The 16,878-nt window shown below is 32.1% G+C and overlaps 1 protein-coding gene across 50 annotated transcripts in view; it reads right to left on the reverse strand.

The window, feature by feature from the left end:
• The window catches only part of itpr1b (inositol 1,4,5-trisphosphate receptor, type 1b), a 246,205-nt gene that overhangs the window by 126,513 nt on the left and 102,814 nt on the right, over nucleotides 1–16,878 (reverse strand). For 38 of the 50 annotated variants that reach the window (XR_015502786.1, XM_087274003.1, XM_087274000.1 and 35 more), the window contains 5 exons: nucleotides 14,528–14,779; nucleotides 11,727–11,852; nucleotides 11,277–11,405; nucleotides 3,780–3,900; nucleotides 3,067–3,251 (listed from right to left, as the gene is read on the reverse strand). Coding sequence is in view for 44 of the 50 variants with exons in the window: in XM_087274003.1 (XP_087130129.1) it covers nucleotides 3,067–3,251; nucleotides 3,780–3,900; nucleotides 11,277–11,405; nucleotides 11,727–11,852; nucleotides 14,528–14,779 (813 nt within the window). In the remaining 6 variants the exon portion in view is untranslated. Of the gene's footprint in view, nucleotides 1–3,066; nucleotides 3,252–3,779; nucleotides 3,901–6,387; nucleotides 6,415–9,211; nucleotides 9,230–11,259; nucleotides 11,406–11,726; nucleotides 11,853–14,527; nucleotides 14,780–16,878 lie in introns of all 50 variants that reach the window. The other 12 variants (XM_087273980.1, XM_087273974.1, XM_087273964.1 and 9 more) reach the window with 2 other exon arrangements.

Raw genomic sequence — 16,878 nt, forward strand, 5'->3', positions numbered from 1 at the left:
CACTCACACAAACGTCTCACAGTTTAAAGAAAACGACTTCTGTTTAAACAAATATTGGTTTTTAAACTAGCCTCCGTGTTTCAATTATTGGTTATTAAAAAGAAATTTCTGATAAAAGAAAAGCAGGAATAAATTTTAACAGTATTTTCTATTATATTTTTCTTCTAGAGACAATTTCTTTCTTTTATTAACCCAATTGTGCCCCCGATGTTTCAATTTTCTTGTTATAAAAACATATTTTAAATACAAATATAATGTATATAACAAAATGAATGTTTTTAAGAAATCTTTATTTTTTTTTGTTTACTTTGTCAAAACTCCAAGCAAAGAACCCATTTAAGCCCCTGAAGTGCATAGTTGGCCATTTCCTTTTATAAGTAAATTTCTACATTATCCATGTTTAATTTCTAAATGACATGCAAGCAAACAACCAAATAAAACATTTCAAGAAATAAAAAAGAAATTAATTTCATTTCTGTCACATGAGCAAGGTTTCTGCAGTTAAATTTAAGACTTTTTAATAAATTTTTAAGAAAATGATGAATGAAACTTATAGCCTTATAAAAATAATTAAAATGTATTACATTTAATAATACAATAATAATAATTTTTTTATTTATTTATTTATTTTTGAATATTTGTTTTATAAATTTTCAAATATATCCGCTCTGAAACCCTATAACCAATACCAAGAGCAAAACAAAACCTGTCAATTACTTCAGTCTACAACAATAATAGAAATGAACAGGAAAATTAAAACCTGTTAAAAAAAGATTTAGGACGAACAACACTACATTTCAGTAGATATAAGAAATTTTAAGACCTAAAATTTAGCTTTTGAGATTTAAAACATTTTAAGACTTTTTAAAACCCTGCACTTTTTAATACCCTGCATGAGGATTTCAACTTTCTACCCATGATTCCAGAATGCAAAATGGAGGCAAACCCTCCTAAATAAAAGCAATGTTACTAAAATGATTCTGTTCACAAATATATATCAACATAATCATAAAGGTCTCTAAATTCATCTAAACAAAATGGATCTTTCAAAAAATCTGTAGTTTTTTGTTTACTTTGTCAAAAGTACAAGCGGCAACTGTAGTTGCTAGTGGGCAAAGAACTTGAGTAAATAAATCACGGGGAGTTAGGGGATAATGTATTAAGGTAATAAATCATGGTTATTGGTCTTAATTAATGTGATTTTTTATTTTCTGCAAAAAATAAAACTTGTATCAGAGCTGCAGCAATGTTTTGTTAACTTATCCTCTAAGGAAAGTTGATGGTCACTGAGCAATCCCCTGACCTACTGACTTTGGCTATGCCCACAGGTATTTTTTAAACAGTTTTATCTGCTTTGTTTTTGTTTTTTTTTCTTTAAAAAAAAAAAAAAAACCTCTGCCTTTTGGTGTGACCCATGTCATGTTAGCCAATCAGAAAGAAGAAAACAGTGCACACGCTGACGTCATACATGAGCCAAAAATTCTGGTTTTAGTGGCCACACAACCACACCATAAGAGTTTCAGAAAATCTTCACAAAGACCAGAGTTTACAAAAAGTTTCAGTTTCAGTCATCTGATACTGAGTTTCAGTGTGGACAAATAGTGATTCCCTGTTTGAAATCACCCTGAATCAGTGAAATCATCCTGTTTGAAAAGCACAAAATTAAAAAGGCAAATGCCACAAAATCATGTACGAAAGCTTGTGTATAAAAGTATATTTTTAAATTGCTTTAAAGGTATCAGACAAAATTATAAATAGATTTTCAAATCATGCTTATCCTCTAAATAATAAGCCAAATTAAACTTAATTTAGTCAAAAATTTGTTGTCTTTTAAAGCTATACTTTTTTTTTTTACTTTTTTTTAAATTTTTTTATTTATAACCTTTACATCAGTGCCAAAAAGCACTCTTATCAGCCTCCATCTGCATTAACACTGAAACAGACTAAATTTCCCCAGACCTACACCTCATCCTGACTCAACCTTCCCATAACAATGCACACAAATTCCTGGAACAAGTTTCCTGTTTCCCCACCTAATTAAATTCCACTTTCAATGCATCTGGAATAATACAGTAACATTTTCAATCAAATAAGTGCATAACCAAACAATGATTTGCAACAATGCCCCTATTTTTATATCTGATGCAATATTTAAAATGTTCCTCATTTAGTTTTGGCTGTCTACTCCAAGATTTACTGTAGGTCTTAGCTGATTCATTTGAAGATTTACTTATTCCAATACCCTCTTATCTGACACCATCCTATACTCTGATTGTGACTGGCCTAATTCTTATAGCATGTGTCAGGAGCTAAATTCCCTTTACCATATCTAGGTATAAGACCCTTAATTCCATCAGCATTCAAAATTTAAGTGTATAAAGTAAAAAAATTTCATTTTACTATACAAATTTGTCCCTACTTTGTGAGATGATGTTACTTAACAAATGTTGATAGAAATAAGGTCTGTCCACATAAAACAAGCTTTTGACATACAACAGAATTTGTTGTTCATTTAAAGTCATATTTTGTTTACTATACTGTAGGTCTCAAACTCGCAGCTCTCCATAGTTTTGCTCCAACCCTTATCAAACACAGCTGATCCAATTAATCAAGGTGTTTAAGACAACTACAGACTATGAGGCAGGTGTGATTTGGAGGTGGTTCGAGCTAAACTATGCAGTGCTGCGACCTTCCAGGAATTGAGTTTGAGACCACTGATTTACTATACGTTTAAGGTTCAAAATAAAATACTAAATAATCAAATTGAGTTTTATTTTATTTTCTTTGATATTCAATCTTATTTATTATTTAAAGATTTTTTGTACATTTTCTGGAATAACTAACTTTATAAATAAAACTATATAGGGAAAAATATAGTTACCGTGGAATAAACTTTCGCATACCGTGAAATAAAATCCAGAACTAAAACTTTTTCGAAAATTTACATTCACAGACACCTCATACACTAAATTGAAGGTAATTTTAGAAAAAGCATAATTCAGGCACTTTAATACAAAACCCTGAGCAGCGTTCTGATTGGCTGTTCTTCAGAGACCCCACCCTCACCTGCAGCCTTTCGATGATATTCCTGTAGTCTTTGGAAGCTGTGAGTGTTGAATCTCTTCTGGATGCATTACGAGCCGACAATCTCCAATTGAGGATGGTTTTCTGCACCACATTATTGGATTTCACAAACAGGTTGTTGACTTGGCTGTCTAAATCCACCGGGATGGCGATAGCTCTGCTCTTGGCTAAATGAAAACAATTGAAAATGAATGCACACACAAAAAAAATGGTGAAATCATTTCCTTATGCTTTAATCAATATAAAACATTAGATGATTTTATAGATAACATAAATTTTATTGTTCTTTTTAAGCTGTAAAAGCTTCATTTGTCACGATCTGCCACTATATGGAATACAAATCCCAGAAGTCTTTGCAGTCACACACCAGTTCCTAATTTCCCCTGATTGTACACACACAGCTGCAAGCTCATGATGTACTGATTACTAGGACTGTAAAGACACCTTAGTCACACACACACTTTGCTGAGTCTTGTTATACTGTGAGCATTTCAAAGCACCTATACTCTGACTACACTTATGGATTACCTGCATGCTCCTGTCTGTCCCCATTTTGACCTTTGCCTGCCTTACAATTGTCTTACTAAACTGCACTTTGATCCTCATCTCCATTGTACCCCGACTCATTACAATTCTATGTGTGAATTGATGGTTTGTAGATGTTAAATTGTAGATGTAGTTGTAGTAATACCTACCCACATCAGATAGAACTTTAATACAGCTCTCCACTGAGCCCTTCTGGCTAGGAAGGAGCCAGCTACAGTGGTAAACTCTGAAAACCCCTTGCAGGAGCTGCACAAACACAGGCTGCCGAGTCTGGAGAAGAAGAAAAAAAAGCAAGAGAAAAAAGGAAAATTGAAAGAGAGGTCAGATTAGATGGAAAACAACAACTTCTACAAATGATAAATAATTATTAACAAGATTTACTAATAAAGGTCAAGTCAAGTATTGAAACTTCTCTGATAGAAGTCAACAAAACATATCTACAGTATAGTATTGTGCTTTTTATGTTGAAATAAAGCAACACTCTCCACTTAAAACAATATTCCAGTTTCAATTCGAAACAAAGTCACCATTAAATCAAAATTGACTATTTTTATGGAATAGTTCTGTTTATTTTAATATTTATTTAACACTAGTTTTGGTAGTTTTACTTCGATTTTTTAAGAATATTTTTATGTCAATTAAGATCTAAAAATATCTTTATTAAACATTATCAGTCATAAAACTAAGTAACCAGCTGTCAGGAGAATCCCATTACAAATTTGAAGCAAATAAACTATAAGGAAATTAAAACGTATTGCTAAAATCATTTCAATTTGTTTTAAAAATATATGTTTATATCAATGAAGGTGTTAAAAACAGTTTAATCAGTCAAAATAACACGAAATTTTGCCTTTTGGCATCATTTCCTACAATTATCAGATAATATGGCATGCTGTGTGCACTTGACTGTGCTCACAAACCATTCAAGTGGCCTCCATTTAGCAGGTGAGTGAAATTATACACTTACATATCATTTCTATAAATGTATTTGTTTTATTTCAGATCATTTATCATTTATATTTTTCTTTTGAACTGTAATAAATCTGAAAGATTGATTTGCTGTAGGCAACAGAAAAGTCATCTGATATGCTGTCATGCTGTTTTATGCCTGGATTTCATAAATAGCCGTGTATTTATCAACACAGACTATATTTGAAGTGTTTCACATTTTCCTTCTGTAGAAAAATGTCATAAGAACAATGCTTAGTGGCTCAATGTATTACAACAGTTTTTTTAAAGTCTAAACACTTTATTGATATAGTACAGAACCAAACACGTGGTCAGAACACAAACAAGTCGCAGGTAATAAAGTATTAAGCATTTCTCCCAGAGAAAATTCTGTCTAAGCAAAATGCTAGCAGGTGTCTGTAGCTCTGCTCATGCTCAGCCTCTTTGCCCTTGTTTGGTATCCCCCGGTCGGTGCGATGACACGCGAACAAAATGGCGATGGTTGGCCACGACTACTTTTAGCTTCATTTGCGCTCTTCAGAAACCTATGGGTGACATCACAGATACTACGTCCATATCTTTACAGTCTATGGTTCCAATCCTAATTAAACACACCTAATGAAACTAATTAAGTCCTTCAGGCTTGTTTCAAACCGACAGGTAAGTGTGTTGGAGCAGGGTTGCAAATAGACTGTGCAGGGCTGAGGCCCAGCAGGAGCTACGTTTGGCACTCCTGATCTAAACAAAAGTAAATATGCTGATAATGTAACAAAATACTCACATAAATCAAACAAATGATCTTCTTTTTGAACTTTTGAACTTTCTATATTGAACTTTTTCTATTTATTTTCTATTCTAATTATTATTATTTTTTTTATACTTTCTCTCAAAAAATCCATTATTACTACGGTATGCATCAGTTGCAAATAATAAAATAATAAAAATGAAGTAGAAATATTGATAAAAAAGAATATTCAGAAGAAACATTTATTCAGCATCAATATTTTAAAATATTGATTTCGAAAGAATATGACACTAAAGATGACAGTTGTGAATTCAGAAATTATTATTAACTATTATTGCATTAATTGTGACAATATACAGCAAGGTGGGTTTAATGTCACGTATTTGTACTTTTGCACAATCAAATGGAATCTTTCTAAAAACAAGCAAAACCCCCCAAAAACTACAGACCCCAAACATTTGATATGTGGTCTTTATGGTCAGGACAAGATTTCTAAAATGTGATAAGTCTGCAGAGACAAAGTCGGTGGCTAACCCTAGCAGAGTTAGTGGCTTTAGTTCACATGCAAATTTTTGTTTATTTGTACAAACTAAAGGAAGAGTTTCTGTGGCATTCCACCAAAAAAAGATGTTATCAGTAAAGAAAAAACATTTTGAACCTGAAACATGTATTCTTTATACGTTTAAAATAAATGCTACAATACTTTAACTTCCCCAAAATATCTTACATGCATCTAAACTAAAAGTTGAACAAATACGATGTACTGTATTAAACAACACCTTCCGTGAGAGAAACACCTTACCACTAACACAACAGCTAAAAACACAACGCTCACAGGACAAAATGTGCACAGCTAAGAGGAAGGATGACATGTTCGCAGGCTACACTTGGTTCAAACACTTTCTAGACAACAACTAGCAGGCTTGAGAGGCTTCATTATGAATTAATAAAAGCACCTCAGAGTGATCTAGTTTCCCATTAAAGGGGCTGACTAGACAAGTGTCTAACCCAAACTACGTCACCACATTCCACGCAACCACTGTGAAGTTATTACAAAGCAGTACCTCAGTTATTTTGCCTAAAATGGAGGCCTGTCATAACAAAGAAAGATGTGAGAGATCAGAGGAGGAAACTGGTGTGAAGCAAGACTTCCAGGAAAGAATGAAAGAGGTTTGGGCTCTACATGAAACACAGTGTTAGGAGAGTGTGCTACACTACATTCATCCAGGAAATAATTTTCAAGAATCGCCTTTGAAAAGAATCATAAAATAAATGCAATACAAAATGTTTCTTTTTAGCATTCATGTAGAGTAGTCAGAAGAAAACAGGGTACTGTTACACTTGTAATGTTTCCTTTTTCTAGCTTTGTAAGCTTGTATACTGGGGTGCCAGACATAGTTTCACTCCCATTTTAGTAAAATATTAATTAATTAATTTTCTTTTCAGCTTAACCCTTAAATTAATCTGGGGTAACCATAGCAGAATGAACCACCTTAGTAAATATAAAATAAAAATAAATAATAATAATTAGGAAAGCTTACAAGGCCTATCAAACCACTGTTCAAAAAACTGGAATTTTGGAAAGACTTTTACAATAAGGTAGGATTAGTTAATGCTAAATAATGTATTTACTGACTTACACAAATGTAAAACAGAAATTATTCATCCTTGTTAATGTTAGTTAATGAAAATAAAGCTGTTCGTTACTCGCAGTACATTAACTAAAGTATGAATTCAGACTTTTATCATGCATAAGTACATCTTGAACTATGATTAATAAATGCATTACAATTATTGATCGCTATTAGTTCATGTTAGCAAATACACTAACATTACCAAATGAAACCTTATTGCTAAGTGACTGCAATTATATTGCTAAAAGTGTTCACCAAAAAAATAATAATAATATTGTAATAATTATCAAATTAAAATATTTTGCTTTTAATTTAATCAATGCAGCCTTGAAAATCATAAATGATTACAAAAAAGTTATTTTATTTCATCTTTACATATGAACATGAGTGGTTTTTCTTTAGATTACATGGAAACTAATTCTTTGAGATTTCTAAGAATGAACATCCTTTTACTTTCCATGTAGTTCTTTAGGTTGGTTGGTGGTTTTGTTTGTTTTCTAGGAAAATAAAGCCTGGGTTATATTTAACATAATATTTACTCTATTTTAAAGAAATATCAAATCAAGTTCTTAAAAATCACCACATTTTCACCCCAAGTCAACAAATTAAATACAATGCACTCATAAAATAACATCTGCTGTTTGTTTAAACTCATTCTTTAAAATAAGCTGAATCAACATAACTTTAGATTATTTGGGGACAATGTAAATGTTTTATGTTTATTCGACTTAAATTTATAAAAACTATTAAGTTCACTTAATTCTTTCATGTTGTCCCAACACAAATTGATTGTAAAAATGCTGGCTTCACACAGTGTAATTAAAATTGCATTTATACATCTAACACAGGTAACGCAGTGGCGCAGTAGGTAGTGCTGTCGCCTCACAGCAAGAAGGTCGCTGGTTCGAGCCTTGGCTGGGTCAGTTCTGTGTGAAGTTTGCATGTTCTCCCTGTGTTCACGTGGGTTTCCTCCGGGTGCTCCGGTTTCCAGTCCAAACACATGCAGTACAGGTGAATTGGGTAGGCTAAGTTGTCAGTAGTGTATAAGTGTGTATGAGTGTGTGTGGATGTTTTCCACAGATGGGTTGCGGCTGGAAGGGCATCCGCTGCGTAAAATAAAAATGTGCAGGATAAGTTGGCTGTTCGTTCCGCTGTGGCGACCCCAGATTAATAAAGGGACTAAGCCGAAAAGAAAATGAACATCTAACACAACTTCTTTCCCATAAAACCGTTTTTTCACACTGCAAAAAAGAAGATTTTCGTAGTAATGTCAAAGCATAGACTTTCCAGTACAAACATGTAAATATTCCTAAATCAAATCAACTTCACAAGCTAAAGTACTTAAATCTTGTTAACACTTTAGAATAATGGTCTATTAGTTGAGGCATTTACTAACATTAACGAAGTGTAATGGAGGCCAGCTAGCAGAGTGCTATGCAGGTAAACCTTACTCCACTGACCTCTAAAGGCCATCTTGTTAGATTAACCAACTCCTATAAAAATAATTGTCAGTTTGATCTCAGCACAGAGTAAATTGGACCGGTGGGTTAAACACAGGGGCTCGTCCGGGATACCATTCTAGTAATATTTTAAATTGCGAACATGAACTAACGTTATTTTGTCGAAGGTTAACAAAGATGAATAAATACGGTAATATATGTATTCCTAATTGTGTGCTTATGTTGGTAAATATATAGTTACTATAGTTATAGTTGTAATTGACCAATATTTTAAAGTGTTACCCTTATTTACTTAAAAATTGTGTCTTCTTTCAGAACTAAATGCATTTCTCTGACCCCAGTGACAGCCGTTTGCCTATGTTTTGAGTATAAACTGAACACTTTATTGCTGTCAGATGGGCTACATGACAAATCGGTTATTTGTGATGCATTATTAATGCAACCTCAATGGAAAGAAATCAGGTTTTCCATGAAAAACAAAAACAGTCAGTCATCATTGCCCTACAAGCATACAGTACACCCACTTGTGTGCAGCATTTGAGGGCAAGTTTGACTCTTGTTTGTCACGTTGTGAAATGGAGATGTGGGAAGTCTGCGGGCAGCGATGTGCAAGAGCATTCTTGGAAAGCTCTGAGTGGCTTCAGTCACCAGCGGTCAGCCTTATTTCTTTAGAAACTCACGAGTGTGATGAAACTGCCGCAATTTCTACAGATCCTATGGGCAACAAACACTTCGATGGGTTTGAGCTAAAGGAAAGAAGGGGCTTTTTTTTTTGTTGTTGTACAGATACTTACGTACATATGACGTGCAACCTAAGCCAGGAAGAAGTAAAAAGGGCGAAGTTATTATCTGAAGGGGTTTATTAAAGATCACTGCTAAGAAATGCAACCACCATAAAAAAATAACGACGAAAATGGGGGTGAACAAAATTTAAGTGAAACTAATATTCATAAAAGACTAGATATACGAGTACTTGCAGGGATGTAAGAAATATTCAAGAAATGATACTCAAAGTACATATACAACATTTTACTCCGTAAAAGTAAAGGTAAAAGCCTGTCCTATTTTCTTTGGAAACATAAGTATATAAAAGACAATGTATAATTATAATACCATCTAATTTAATAGAATATACATTTTTAAACACTTAATTTATTTCATAAGGGCATACAAAAAGAGCAATCAAATATAAATTTCATATTTGGCATTGTAATGTCAACTATAAAATTAATCCTATTCCCTCATTAGCCTAAATAATTTAATTTCCAATATTGTACAGTACATTCAGACAATACACTAAATAGACAGCTAATGCATGTATATAAAAAATTATGATGCCACTTTAATACTACTTCTCTTGATTTACTGTATTTAGTAAAAATGTAAAAAAAAAAATATATATATATATATATATATATATATATATATATATATATATATATATATATATATATATATATATATATATATATATATTTGGTAACACTTTATTTTGATGGTCCACTTGAGTATTAGTAGACTGCCTGCTTAATATCTGTTGATACTGCTCCTTTAACAGATATTTACCTGACTATAAGAAACTTTGCATGTACATGTCAACTTACACTAACCCTAACCTTAACCTAACAGTCTACTTATAATCTAACGAGTATTAGTTGGCATGTAGATGCAATGGACCATCAAAATAAAGTGTGACTCATTTTTTTATGTTAACTTCAATAAAAGTCAGATACCTTTTGTCCAAACTTCAACAAAAAAAAAGTCATTGTTGTCAGAATTAGACATTTTTTCATATGTTGTAATTTAAAACCAGGTTTATCCCACAGTTTTAAAGTTAAAACATTGATATTGTGTCATCAAATAAAATGGGTATTAGCATGTCTGAAAATATCACCTTTTTTGTTATTTTATGCAGTAATAATAGATTGCAAAGTTGATTTTACATGTTAAGCATGCATATTGATTGTTCTTTTACCATATTTAATGTTCTAAAGTTACAACAATAAAATGTTAAATGTAACTAATGCTTTTTTTAGTTTAAAAAAAATTGCAAAGAGCAAAAAACTGTTGTTTGGTTCAGAAATGTACTCAAGAAAAAGTCAGTTTAAACTGCAATCAAGTTAATAAATTAGTATTGTGTTATCAAATAAAATAAATATTAACAGGTCTGAAAATGTCAGCTTGTTTTGTTTTTTATGCAACAATAAAATATGGCGAAGTTGATTCTTACATGTTAAGCATGCATTTGATTGCTATTTTACTATATTTAATGTGCAAATGACACAACAATAAAATGTTAAATGTAACTAATACTTTTTTGTTAAAATAAAATTGTAATGAACAATAAGCTGTTTTTTGTTCAGAAATTTACTCAAGTTAACGTTAAATAGTCAGTTTGAACTGAAATCTAGTTAATACATTGAAACTGTGTTATCAAATAAAATGAATATTAACAGGTCTAAAAATATTACCTTGTTTTGTTAATTTTATGCAACAATAATAATATGCAAAGTTGATTCTATTGCAATAAGGTTGTATTTGGTAATCTTACTTAATGCATTTACCAACATGAACAAACAATGAATAAATAAATATACATAAATAAATTTATGTTGATTGGTTTAATACAGTGTTGTTTATTGTTAGTTCATGTTAACTTACAGTGCATAAACTAATGTTTACATGCATGCATTTTGTTGTTAATAAAGCACTAGTAAATATTAAACTATGAAAAATAAATGCAGTACAAGTATTGTTCACAATTAGGTCTTGTTAGTAAATACATTAACTAATGAAACCTTGTTGCAAAGTGTGACCAAGTATATATATTTACATGTTGTGCTGTATTGGGGTCATTACCTGTAAACTAGTGCTCTGGTCGGAGAAAGGGGAGCTGAAAAATGTCGTCACAATACTCATCACGGTTTCAGTCACGTAGCTTTCTAGTGTCGTGTCAGCATGTTTGCGGTCACTTGTATTGTTGCAGACCTGGATGAAAACAACCATAGAAAGGAGAATAATTAAGAGATTGAGGTATTTGTACAGTCAGAACAAACACTCATTCACGTCTTTCCTGCACCAAAATAAATGTCACATCAGTTTCAGATGATAAGAAATCATACATCAAACCCATATAATACCACACAAATTGAATCACTCCTTTTTGTCTTTTTGAAAAACACAGGCAATCAGCAACATTTAATTGATGTTGGTTTCAAGATAGCGAGCAAGAGATTGGTACTTTTTTTGTACTTCACAGCTAAACAAATAATTGGGGTTGCTAAAAATCCCCGAATAAGCTTTCGTTACCCTGCATATGTCGACCAGAAAGTTTTCAAAGAGCTTCCACATGTGATTGCTGGTGTAAATCTCCTTCATTTCCACCTCTGTGTCCACGTAGCAATGGTTCAGGAAGTTGATGTATGCTATTTTGACCTAAGATGGGATGAAAAGAAGTTTTCAAGTATGAAAACGATTATATCACACATATTTAGTATGACTTACAAAAGACACCAATTAAAATGTCATTCAGTGTGAGGATAATTTCATAGAAAAATTAAATAAAAAATTGTCAGGCATATTTAGAACTAGAAACATTTGATATGGGTTCAAGAACATTGCTCTGCATACCCACAGTACTAATTAATGCCATTTTAAACCTGTACCACTTTTGCCACTAGGTTTTAAATAACTAAGTTTAGCCTATTTTTTAGTAATACATGTTTAATCAGTAAAATAACAATCTATATCCAAAAAGTAGAACTTAGTTCAAGTACAGGTCAAAATATGTATGTTATTTCCATTTTTAAATACATATATTTGTCACACTAAATCGTGATTAAACATTATTTCATTCCTATTTTACAATTTGATGAATTTGCATATATTATTAGTATTATTTTAATTATTATTTGACCTACAGTATTTATAATACAAAAAAAAATCTAACGAAAGTTCATAACATTGTGGGATTACTTAATCTACAAAGATGACACCATTTAGATCACTGATTATCATTTAGACATAAATTGCATTTCACAAAAAAGTATTTTAAAATGTGTGTATTTATTTATTTATTTACTTATTTACATAAAGAACTTATTCTTTAAATTACAAAATATGCAATGATTAACCGATTTCACTATAAACCATGCTTTAATTTTTCGTGGTTAATTAATTGTAAAGGCTTCTTAACAAGGCCTTTCCGCTTGGAACAAAACTGCTGCCACTAAACAAATTTATGCCAACTGTGCGCTAGTTTAAAGTTTCAAGCTTGAACACTGAGGCTAATACACACGCACACTGGATTAACTATGGCTGACGCTATCCGCTTGTTAAGTGGTGACGTGTTTGTGAGGTATGTAATTCTGTTTCCGGGTCCAAGCCGCCACTCATTTGAGTGGAGAAATCATTCGTTTATGATCACGTTTTATTCCTATCACACATTAAAGTTAATTTTATATAAAATCATAGTGTACACAACAATCTCTGGGTTTGCTGCATAACAAATACCAAAATTTTAACAATTTATAAAACAATGAATCACTTTCTGGCCATCGGATATTAGGCATGGACATATATACTGTGATCGTGATTTTCGAAAGCCTCAAATCGCTTTGTAAACGTTTATTATTACCATTTCATGAGTCTCCCCATTCAGTTGAATAGATCGCTTGGAACCGGAAGCCGCTTCACGTGACGTCACACTTAACAAGTGGATTAACTAAGGACCATTCACATCCAGCATCTTTTGCGCGCACAAGTTCATTTATTTTCAATGGACGAGAGCAGCTTTGACAGCATTTGTTGTCTTTGAAAGGGAAATACTTAGCTAATATGTAGCTTGAATTTACATTAGACAGATACAATTTTTTAATACTTAATTTATTTATTTTTATTTTTTACTTATTGTTCGGACATTCATTTTCAGTGTAAAATGAGTACTTATGCTTAAAAGTAAAAAAAAAAAAAGTAATTTATTTTAAGCCGAAAGATAAATGGACTATTGTTTGTTTTCATTATTATTTTGTGCTGTATTATTTGGTTACTGAGCCGCAATAAATAAAACTTTAAAAATATTCATGTGATTTTCTAAACTAGTAGTTTTAAAATGAATGAATGCCTAATAATAGTGATAACCGTGAAACCATGATTATTCCTCAGACTATAATCATAAAACCAAATCCATAATCATTGCATCCCTATTCACATTTATTTATTTTTTTAGTTATTTATTTATCCATGTTTATACAATGAATTGTATATGGGGGAATACACATAAATCTAATTTACGATCCGTTTGTACAATGCTGCAAAAAGTTAGAACATTTGGAGCATACAAATCTTTTATTTTTAAATTGAAGATACTCAAGTTCAAATGAGAAATAAATAAAATGAGAAAGGTATGATGAAATTTTAATTAACGCCTATTTGCAGTACCAGGTTTTTTTTTTGGGGTCTAGTTTATAAAAATGTAAAGGTACAAATGGAATCGAACATATAATATGTCAAAGATGCCAAAATGATAAAATATGTCTCATGTAAAAAGAAGAGATAAGTAAAACAAGAAAAATTATGTATGTAATAATGGGGTGGGAAAATAATAAGCTTGTTTTTCATCCCACTCCATTTTCGACCATGTTGAAATGTATATTTTGTTAATAATATTTTATGTATGTTATGTTATGCATGTGTGCCTTTATCAATTTGTTTTACATAAATAAGCAAATGTAAAATATACATTTTACAATTTAACAGAATAAGTTCTTTGTGTAAATAAATAAATATATAAATAAATTCATGCATTTATTTATTTACAAATTATTGTATTTATATTATTTATTTATTTACATTTACTTATTTATTCAGTTAATTATGTCTATGTTTACACAATTATATGTAATTCTTCTTTTAGCAACATTTGTTTTTAATCATAATTTAGGCTAGTGCTTTTCATCCAAGCCACCTAATCAAGCCTTCAAACTCTACATCCCCACTGCAAAGCAAACAACAACCACAGCTGTTTTGCTTTTATGTGAAAAAAAACTAAATACAAAACAGGAAAAACAATATATCTGGCAAAAAATCTAATTAGGCCATCAACCACCAACCTCAGGGATGCAGTCTTTGTGTGTGACCACACGGACAATATCATCTAGCGGCAGCAAAGAGTTGCACTTGATCTCAGTGTAGACGTTTTTGCCCTCAGTGCAGACGGCCAGAAGCTCCACCAGATGGATGTGGTACATGAGAGGGCTGTTTTCATCCATCCGGTCGCGCTCCGAACGCATCATCTGGACCAATGTCTGGAAGGAGGCCCGGTCATTGTAAAACACCAACACATCCTCGCCCGAGTTCACTAGCTGCAGAGACAAAGAAAAGATTCAAGGTCAAGATTCACAGATGCAAGCAATTAATTCACAATCAACAACTGTTCATTGACTATGAAATAAACAGAAACTTGACAGGTCTTCTGCACCAGAAACAGGACTAAAATTGATAAATGCATGCTCTCCGATATCATCTAACAAACTGACAGAGCAATGCAATATTTTCGACTACGTTTCTGTCTTGTCCTTTTTCACACTATTGCACCTGATAAAGTCAATGTTAGTATCCAATGATATCCGTGCTATCCCATCCTCAAAAAATGTTTACCCTTAGACTGTGTCCTAACATATTACGCGACAAGATTCCAGCAACAAGTAATTTGGCTGTCTGCATCAAATGCGACGCGACACAACAGAAACATTTAAATACCAGCCATTCCTTTCAATACTACTTTCATTGAAATGGTACTGCAAGGGTTATAATATAATTAATACATATTTCCCAACTTAACATTATTGAAATTAGATATGCTGAGTGACAGGTGTTGTTGGTTCGCACTGAGTCACAGGTTTGACTTTCATTTTCAAACTATTTGCTGGTAATGTGCTGTTGCTGCTTTCAGTAGTATGACAATAAATGTCAGGTAGAATGGTATTCAAAGTCACATTAGAATAAAGAACTGAAACTGAATAAAGCAGATAATCTGTACCTGATGTGATAATTACCATAGTAGTATTTGCTGTTGTTTAGCTGCATCATTATAGAAATAAAAACTCTTTCTAAACTAGAAAATTTTCATGCTGCTGTCGCAGATGGTTGGGACAAACTGATTTTTACATAATAAACATACTTTACATCATAAAGATGTAATTTTTGAAGGCTGTGAAGTCAGGAAACAGTGTATTTTTGTTGGTCATATTAACAATGCATAACAGATTTTCAATATCTAAGATTTCCAGACATTGGCTTTTACAAAAATGTTTTTACAGGCCTATTTTTAAAAATTGCTTGGATAATCCTATAAAAAATAAATAAATAAATAAATAAATAAATAAATAAATAAATAAATAAATAAATAAATAAATAAATAAATAAATCGTGCATTTACACACTGTAATAAAATTCTGGGTTCCACACAATGGAATTGTGTTGGGGCAACATGAAGGAATTAAGTTAACTTATTAGTCCTTACAAATTTAAGTGGATTGAACATATGTAAGGATGATATACAGTTTAACCCAAAGAATGACCAGTCTGTCAGTGTCAGATGAACAAAAGCTGAGTCAGAGATTCAAATAAAGAAAGAAAGTTTATTTAATAAAAATAATGAGAAACAGGATGATGAGAAGAGGATAACCGTTGATCCATGCTGAGATGGATTGGAAGGTATAAATCCGAATCCTTCAGGCGCCTCTATTTGACCCGAATGGAGTCCAATACTCTGCTTCCGGTCAACCAGTGAGGCCAAAAAGAGGCGCCTGAAGGATTCAGATTTATACCTTTCAATCCATCTCAGCATGGATCAACGATTATCCTTTTCTCATCATCCTGTTTCTCATTATTTTTATTAAATAAACTTTATTTATTTATTTGAATCTCTGACTACAGCTCTTCTTCATTTGACACTACCAGACTGGTCATTCTTTGGGTTAAACTGTATATCATCCCTACAGTTAGAGGGATTGGAAGGAATAAATCCGAATCCTTCATCTCTGTTTCAGCTCATCTTAAATAAGTACAAACAGCAGAAGTCATGTCTTTGAGTGCACCTAAAAAGTGGTCATATTTATACCTTAATAATGCCCCTAATAATGTGCTGTTATTATTCCTAGTACTTACTTATGCTTTAGCTATCTATATCACTAGACAATGTCTCTCACCTACTGAGAGAGTGGTGATCAGTTTGAGTCACAATGAATAAAAGAAGGTGATTTATAGATGCCAAAAAGATTGTAAAGACTTCAAAAGCAGCGAGTCATCATGGTGAATCAGATGATGTAAAGATACGCATTCTGGGTTAAGCTCAGCATCCTACTGATGACTAATAATAATAATTGCATGACTTTAGACATTACTAATATCTAACATTTACAAATAAATATGCAGCAGCACGGTGGCACAGTGGGTGGCA

The sequence above is a fragment of the Danio rerio genome, chromosome 11, assembly GCF_052040795.2.
Source record: "Danio rerio strain M-AB ecotype USA chromosome 11, GRCz13ab, whole genome shotgun sequence".
In the NCBI taxonomy this organism is placed as follows: domain Eukaryota; kingdom Metazoa; phylum Chordata; class Actinopteri; order Cypriniformes; family Danionidae; genus Danio; species Danio rerio.